Here is an 8,699-nt window from a genome sequence, read left to right as displayed (position 1 = left end):
AGTGGGTGTTTGTAAGGTGACTGTAATTTTTTTGCCACTAATTTTTTTTGTAACATTGCTATTAAATTTTAATCCGTTGTCACAGTTAACAAGGTTGGAGAGCATCATATTATTTACATACATATTTGCTAAAGGTTTTGAGGAAACGGTAGATTTTATACAATTTTGATATCTGTGTTAAATGGCATTCACTTCTAGTATTATGTACTCAAGGCAGGAAAATGGCCTTAAATTGCTGCTGCATTTAGAAGCTGAGTTTCTTGTCAATGGGACTTGCTTCTGAGTGAATGTGTAAGATTGCTGTGTAAAAATACTTGCCCCAACTCTGGAGCATCAGTCCTGTTGCCGGTTTACTATTTCTTCCCTAAGCTACTGAAGCTTGTTGTTCATCAACTGACTCTACATTAATTGAATTTGAAACCCAAATGAAGTATTCCTTAATGTAGCAATACTGACTGGTAAGAAAAAAAACACCATTTCCTCCCCCACTTTCATTTTTGCAAATCACATGGTATGTGACAGGCCTAGTCATGGTAAACTATAAAACTGGTTCCAAAAACATGCTTCGTTTGCTGTAAAACAATAGGCCTCTTCAGGTGTTCCAAATGAGGGTATAAGTAAAAATGTGAGGGTAGGCAGTGGGGAAACCTGTCTCCATTTCGTTTGCCTTCCAATTTGTGGAAGGCAACTCTCTGCAGAGCAGCTTTTTGCATCCATAGAGAATTTCTAAAAGAAGCAGCAGAAGTGGGCAGAGATAGCTTGCTCATCAACCCATCTCCCTTTTGAAATTTACTTCTGCGTAGAATGCCTGAAGAGTGCTTAACCGTGAATTGGTTGATTTGGAAAGAAAAAAAGTTCATGTCTTAACCATAATATCCTGTGTAGGTCCAGCACGACTTGCTGTGATTTGGAGGAAAAGGACTTTTGAAATTGGGCTTTGGTTTAATTAGGATAGTGCTGGAGGCATTGTTCAATTACCTTTATTCACCTTGAGATGAGAGCTGAAAATCATTTGGCTATACAATCATACAAGTGTGTAGTTTTGAGCAGAAATACATTTCCCTTCTGAAGGAGAGTAGTTATCAGAGCTTTGACAAAAAACGTGACCCCAGGTCTTTGCTGTCAATTCTCATTTAGAAACACTGTATTATAGAAATTGGAGTTTTAAGAAAAATACTCAGTTTTGAAGTAACAGGAAGGCAAGCCACGTGTTCTGTGTCCAAAAAATTCTAGCATAACTCAGAAGCAAGTGGAAAATTATTTAGATAACAATTGGGATGTAGTAAAATGCAACTGATGCAAAATATATCTGGAAGGAAAAGGAAGGTGGGGAATAAGGCCATTGATTAGAAATAAGGGGGTTGTCCTTTGGAAAATTGGAGCAAAATCTCAACTCTAGTTTCACTGACAGAAGGCAAGAAACGCAGAGAGCTCTCTTTGCTAATTATAGGAAAAGCTCCATGAGCACTGTGACTAGCTTGCTGGATCCAAGCCATAATGTTTTTCACTACAAAGTTGTGCCTTCTATCTTGTCTTAAATTCTGTGATGGAGGAAAATACACCCCCCTCCCCGCAAGAATCAGTTAATGATTAGACTTTCATTTTATACCCACCTGTCCTAAATTGTGCACAGTCTAAAATTCCAAACTTAAGTCTAACCTTGATAGCTGATCCTGCATGCCCACAATCAGTAAAATCATTAGCACAAGGAATTTGCCTGTTACCCATTTCTAAAAAAGCAGAGGTGTGCGATTATGTCCCATTTTAATATAATTTGAGAGGTAGGTAAGTTGTACTTTAAATGTGAAAGATTACAACAAGTACACTCAGTCACAATTGCATAGAACTATGCTCTATCATAGGCTTTTATATTCTTATTTATATGTACATTTAATAAACATGTAACAATGCTCTCAACTAGCACAGTTGAAGCCAATACAAATCTACTGCATTACATTAAATAGAACTGAATTTTTAGACCTGTCCCAGGGAAAAAAAGGTCCAGTTTTTAGCTTGTTCCATGATGGCTCATTTTGGCGTAGACATCCTGGTTTAACAAATGTGAATTTTCCCAAGAAGTTGCTTTAAGAACAGTTAAGATGTAGCTGGTACACTTCTTCTGAATATATCGCTTGTCAAGGAATACTTTACCTGGACTTGGAACATCTTAAAAGTACCTAAGTACATTCAAGTACATAACAACTTAGAGGCTGGTGTGACTGTAAAATTGCCACTTCATCATTCAGCCAACCAGTAGGTTATTCAAAGACTGGGTAACTATATCAAATAAAATCTCTCTTTCTCTTCTTACACATTGTGTGGTCTTCTCAGGCTCTGGTGCTTGGTGTAAAGCTTTCTTATTAAGATGCTCAATCTTAAATTCTCAGAAGATAAGGGCTGGAAGATTTCCCCCCGTGGATCTTCAGTGCAGTTATGATACTCTAGCAATAGATTTCAGTTTGGTTGAGTCTTTTGTGTTGTTTTGACTGTCAATGAGAACGAGAGAAGTCCGTTGATGATTCTCTATTATTTCAGCCACACTGTTGAAGTGCTGGATTGGGAAAACAAGAGTTCAAGATGGCTTACTCAACATGGATGAAAACACAAATCTTGCTGATTCAGCCAAAAACTGAATCATCAAGATTTGGGTAAAAAACAACAACTAAACTTTGATTATAATACAGGGGTTTTCATCAGCTGTACGCCATAAACATCACATTTATAAAAAATAAAGGCTTGGCATATCTTGCTTTGCATGTCATGAGTATCTCATATATTAGTTTCACCTTTTAAGTTGAATTACTGAAATAAATGAACTTTTTCCACGATATTCTAATTTTTCGAGTTTCACCTACTTAGAGCTTAGCCGGCTCATTCCAGCACTTGTGTTGGTTTTACAAGGCTCCATTGAGAATCATATTAAAAAGTGGATGAAGCAGAGCAAAATTTTAGTCATGACACTGGAAACTAAATGCTTTGAATTAACATTCTGTCTTAAATTTAATGACATACTGAAGAAAAACACACTTCCACATTTCATAAAAAACAAAAACTTATACCTCTTAAAATGTAAAGATGAAATATCAATCAAAAGAACTCAACAATATCATTTCACTCTCTTGGAGTAAAAGGATATTCTTTCGTATGGGGTTTTTCATTTGGGGTAGTACAGTAAAGCTTTTAACATTTCAAGGACATTCAATATTTTTAAGTTTAGTTTTTTTTTTAAAGACTAAAGGCTGCATTCTTTACTTGGGAGAATGCCCCATTGAATTCAGTGGGATTTCTGAGTAGATACGGTTAGGATTGCAGCCTAGCACAAATATGAAGGCTATCCCCAAGAGAGAACTAAAAATATGAAACAATACTGTTGAGCTCTCTGATTTAACAGTGGATACTTTGACTAAATTTCCAGTTTTGTGAGAAGACAGTATACACACTTGCTTTTATTACAATATAATCCCCAAACATTAAATCCACACTTTTTTTGGAGGTGGGGAGGGGGGCAAAAATTAGTTGCCTGAGAAGTAATATGTACTGGTCAGAACTTTTAGAATCAGCAGAGTTTAATTAAAATCTTCTGAAAGATAAGAGTAAAATTGGATCGACGGTACATGACACATTACGGCAGTTGTTGTTAAATCCAGTAATGTCCTTTGTACAGTCAATTTTATGAAGTTGCTAATTAATGATTTTTTGAATCCAACTCACAATCAAAATTAATGTAGTGTTGAGTGCTGCCCCACTTATGTAAAGGGTAGCAGAAGAGTTCAAATAGTGCTGTTTCCCCCCTCTGTGGGCTTAGTTTCATATTCTAGCTCAAAGCAAAGTGTAAAGCAACTGTTTCGAGAGAATAAGATAAGACACCTTTGGATCCAACTGTTTGGCTATTTTCTTCATAGCGTGAAGGGAAGTGGCCTACAAGTGGGAATTGCGTGTATCTGTCTTCCATTCAATTAAGTTGTTATCATCCCCACAAGCCCCCACCTGCACAACATCCCTACAGTTTGGATAAATGATAGTATTTTGGTGGGCTTTTCATTTTATTGTCTGTAAGGGAAAAGCTACGGTTAGGAGCTCCCAGTGGGAGTTCTTTAATGAAGGGCTTGATTGTTAAAAAAGAACTGCACTCACATTTTAATTAGGTCTCGTTTGGATTTGAATCACCTCCTTTTAGTTTAATGTGTAAGAAAAGTAATAGTTAAATCAGTTTTTAAAAAGATTTTCTTTTTATACATTATCATGCCCAGAAGCAATGTAACTAAAATTTCCATCCAAATAAAACAGAAATGCAATCACCTACCTCTTCGCCACTTTTTTCTCTGCCCAGAGCATACTGTCTTGTTGATTCAATAAATCGGATTGGGATGTTATATACTCTCTTGTTATAAAGCACAACAAGTGTATATGGTTGCTTTGAGTCTTGTCCTGAACTCTTCCTTACTAGGAAAGATCCATCCTAGAAGTCATATATGAAAAAGCAAATACTAATGAGGGTTCATAACATAGAAATTCATTCCCCCCTGTAACCCTTTCTTTCCTAAGATCTTAACAGACTCAAAAATGCTAGCTAATGTGCAGCTCTCCCAAATATTAGCATGGGGGTCTTCCAGTTTTCTCATCCCTCTTGGTGTCTACCCACTCCCCTTGGGAAAAGTCTATTGTTTACCTTCACAATTAACATCAATGGTGATTAAAAGTCTCCGATGCAAACTGCATTATTGTATCTGAATAATTATATATAGCTTATGCTAGTGTTACATGTGCTAGTGAGGAAATGGCCTTTTTCTACAGAATGTGACAAGATAATTGTGTGTGTGTGTGTGTGTGAGAGAGAGAGAGAGAGGGGGGGGGAGGGAGGGGTGTAGAATTTGTTAGGAATATTGCATTCTGTTCTAGAATGCAGGATTCTGTGGTTAGGAAGTGGGTTCCTTTCCCAGACTGGAAAATCAGTTTTTCGTGACAGGTTCTACATCAGGATAAATTTTCATAGCATCTAATCATGTACCTATGGAATTGCAACTTCGGATAATACTTCACTGATGAAGCAAAGTCCAGGACAGCACATGCCATAATACATGTGTTCATGCTTAAAGGTTCTACAAGACTCTTTCCTGTAGAACAGAATGGGTCCATCAATTTAAACAGACGCAAATAAGAATGATTAGATCCCTATTTTGGTGGTTCCTTCCTTTCATCCCTTGCATGGTCTAATGTGCATTTTTGCCTTTATGGTAAACTTACATTGCAAATAAGGTGGCAATTCTATCCCATTACTCTGTGTCAGCCTGCAGCGAACCCCTCAGCCTTCTTAAGAGACTTGGAATAGTTTAATCTTTGCACAAGCTGGCTGAATTATGCATTGTGAAAGAGGGCTCTGGGATCAGTGTTCCCAAATTATATTGTATGAAAAGCCTGTAACTAGTGTCATTTGTTCCCCTCTTGATGTTTATTTTGTAAATTTCAAGTTCTTTTCCCCTTCTATGCTTCCAAGGAGTTATGACAAGCTATGAGTTTTTGGAAAATTATTTTTTACCGTGTTTGATTTGTATAATGCATCTTCAGCTGTTTTTCGATCACTTGAAGCCATAAACCATGCTTTACCATGAACGCTGGCATCCTGTGAAAAGGAGAGGCATTTCCATCTGCACACTCAAAAAAAAGCACTTATTTGCTATGTTGCCTTAACAAACCAATTAAGATCAGAATGCATATTTAAGATCAGAACCATATATGAAGAGGCAATGTATAAATACATATCTATAAATGAACCAGCATTTGCGTAGCTTTCATGCTGGGTTTCTCCAGCCACTCTGGGTGGCTTCCAACAAACAAAAACACAATAAAACATCAAAATTAAAAATTTCCTTATGCAGGGCTGCCTTCAGATGTCTTCTAAAAGACACATAGTTGTTTACGTCCTTGACATCTGATGGGAGGGCATTCCACAGGGCGGGCGCCACTACCAAAAAGGCCCTCTGCCTGGTTCCCTGTAACCTCACTTCTCACAGTGAGGGACCCACCAGACATTCACAGGTGTATATATTTCGTACTCTCAGAATTATTCATGAAACGACTTTTGTTCTATTTTTAAAATGCAGGTTATGAAGAGTTTTTAAATGTAGGTTGCGGAATTCATGACAAAAGAGCTTATATCCCTTACTTAATTGTGTGGCTAATAGTTGTTCCCACACACCTTTCTGCTGTATTTAAAGGTAAAGGTAAATGTACCCCTGCCCGTACGGGCCAGTCTTGCCAGACTCTAGGGTTGTGCGCTCATCTCACTCTATAGGCTGGGAGCCAGCGCTGTCCGCAGACACTTCCGGGTCACGTGGCCAGCGTGACAAGCTGCATCTGGCGAGCCAGCGCAGCACACGGAACACCGTTTACCTTCCCGCTGGTAAGCGGTCCCTATTTATCTACTTGCACCTGAAGGTGCTTTCGAACTGCTAGGTTGGCAGGTGCTGGGACCGAACGACGGGAGCACACCCCGCCGCGGGGATTCGAACCGCCGACCTTTTGATCGGCAAGTCCTAGACGCTGAGGCTTTAACCCACAGCGCCACCCGCGTCCCCCCTCTGCTGTATTTACTAACAGTTTATTAACCACCTTTCTTTTATCATGGAACACAAGGTGACCTACCTATGTGGTCCTCAGGAGGCTTCCCATCTAGACCCACACTTGCCTAGTTTCTGCTAGGGTGGCCTTACATGCCTTCAGACCACACACCGAGTATGGTAATTGCAACAGATTTAACTCCTCATAAAGGAAATAAATGTTAAACAGGTTATGTTTTAAAAGATGCTTTTTGTCTGTGGCGAACTGGCTGAAGCACCTAACTGAGGACTGGCATTTTATAATAGGAGGAATCCGTTGTACACCCTCCCTGCATGTCTAGTTTGACAGGTGGGTGAGGCTGCCCACCTGTCTTATCACCTGATGTCACGATGACCCATTTTCGCCCAGGTGGACACAGGCAAAGCACTTTGCAAGTGCTGACAACCAGTTTATCATTGGCACTTGCAAACCTCTCTTTCTGTCCAGCTGAGTTTTTACCTGCCCTACACCTGACATAATATATGACATCAGCTGTAAGGTAGGTGAGTGAAACAGCCTGGTGTGCTAAATGGGGAGGCTGCTTAGGCCCGGGGCCTGGAAATTCCCTACGGCTGTATTATATCTTGACCAAACCTTTGTGGAACACACTCCCCAATCTCCCTCTTTTTAAAAATGAATTTAAATAGCGGTGTACCTGTTCTGCTGCAGTAGAACCACCTTGCAGGCTACTACTACGTGGAGCACATGAGGTGCGGTTCACAGGTTCTGGGAGTCCTGGGGAAGATACAAGGCAACCTGTAATATTCCATGTTCCATGTAAAATTGCAGCCCCCTTTGCCTATTGCCTTTGCTGCCATGCCAGTCATAAAGAGAGCGTGAGAGGAATCTTCCTTAATCGTGCTGAAGATGCATGAATTGGAAACCCACCCCAACTTAAGTCAAATGAAGGAGGACTTACTTGGCAGCGTTGCTGGCTTCGGAGGCAGCGGTCTGAAAAAAAACAGAAATTGAGGAAATGCAGGGTGGTATCACATGTTGCAACTGAGGTAAGCGAGGGAACTGCATTTTGCTCACCATTTCTTTTAACCAGAAAAGGAGAAAGCCGTACAGGGAATAAAGAAAAATACAAAGCAGCAAAAAGGGTGGTATTTACTGTAAAGAGCTTACTGTGGCAGTTTATTTACTTTTTTTCAAAGAGGGCCAGATTTGATGAAGTGAAGGGCCGTGAGTGCCTACCAAAGTTGTTGAAGGATTGAAATTGTGGAGGTTTTTTTTTTTTAGGATTTTACCCCAGGAAATAAACTGCCATGGGCGCCGGATTAAACCGACCAGCGGGCTGGATTAGGGTCCCTGAAGCAAACTTTGGACATGCCTGGCTTAGACAAATTCACGGTGGCTACCAATGGCTGACAAATTCATGGAGGAGAAAGCTATCAATGGCTGCTAGTCATGATGGCTGTGTACTGACTCCAGTACCAAAGGCAGTATAACTTTAAACACTGGTCACTGGGGAACGTAAGTGGTGAGATTACTGTTGCGCTTGGGTACTGCTTGTGGGCTTCTCACAGGAACCTGGTTGGCACTTTGAGAATAGGATGTTGGTAGTCCAGCAAGGCTCTTCCGACATGCTTTTTCCTTGGGGGAAACCTATACATCCTTTATAATCCTAAGGAAATGTTCTCCTCTGGTTTATTTCTGGTTTTCTTTCAGAAGAAAGTACTCAAGCCCTTACAGGATCCCATGCCTGCTGTTTATAAATACAGTGGGTTGTATCCACAGAACCTTAGTGTGAGCAGAAGGCAGCTCTACTTGCTCAGTTCTCTCTTCTAACTACAGCCTGTTCTGTGCTCTGCTTGTAGAAGAAAAGGATGCAGAGCTGCAGTTGGGAGGAGTTAAGAACAGTTGTTAAGATCCAATCCATTATGTTTTGCTGATGATGCCCGCCCAACTGCTGGAAATATTTGCCGCAAAGAAAAGAGGGGCATCTTCTAAATTGTCAATAGTTTCCTCAAGGAATAGCACTTAAACTCCAATTTGTGCAACAATGCCAGGAGGTTAAAGAAACAACATTACAAATTTTGGAGCTTACATGCTGTTCCTCTGGTTAAAACTACTTTTCTTGACTTTTATTACGCTTGCAT

At 39.9% G+C, this 8,699-nt stretch overlaps 1 protein-coding gene across 4 annotated transcripts in view; it reads right to left on the bottom strand.

Annotated features, from left to right (window-relative positions):
* Positions 1–964: 964 nt before the first annotated feature.
* The window catches only part of BLNK (B cell linker), a 102,867-nt gene continuing 95,132 nt past the window's right edge, over positions 965–8,699 (bottom strand). For all 4 annotated transcript variants that reach the window (XM_028729845.2, XM_028729843.2, XM_028729844.2 and 1 more), the window contains 5 exons: positions 7,517–7,548; positions 7,253–7,332; positions 5,537–5,620; positions 4,304–4,459; positions 965–2,551 (listed from right to left, as the gene is read on the bottom strand). In XM_028729845.2, the coding sequence (XP_028585678.2) occupies positions 2,432–2,551; positions 4,304–4,459; positions 5,537–5,620; positions 7,253–7,332; positions 7,517–7,548 (472 nt within the window). In that variant the 3' untranslated portion in view covers positions 965–2,431. The remainder of the gene's footprint in view (positions 2,552–4,303; positions 4,460–5,536; positions 5,621–7,252; positions 7,333–7,516; positions 7,549–8,699) is intronic.

This window comes from Podarcis muralis, chromosome 6, assembly GCF_964188315.1.
Source record: "Podarcis muralis chromosome 6, rPodMur119.hap1.1, whole genome shotgun sequence".
Lineage (NCBI taxonomy): Eukaryota > Metazoa > Chordata > Lepidosauria > Squamata > Lacertidae > Podarcis > Podarcis muralis.
The sequence above is the reverse complement of the archived record's forward strand: the minus strand, read 5'-3'. Positions and strand labels throughout refer to the sequence as shown.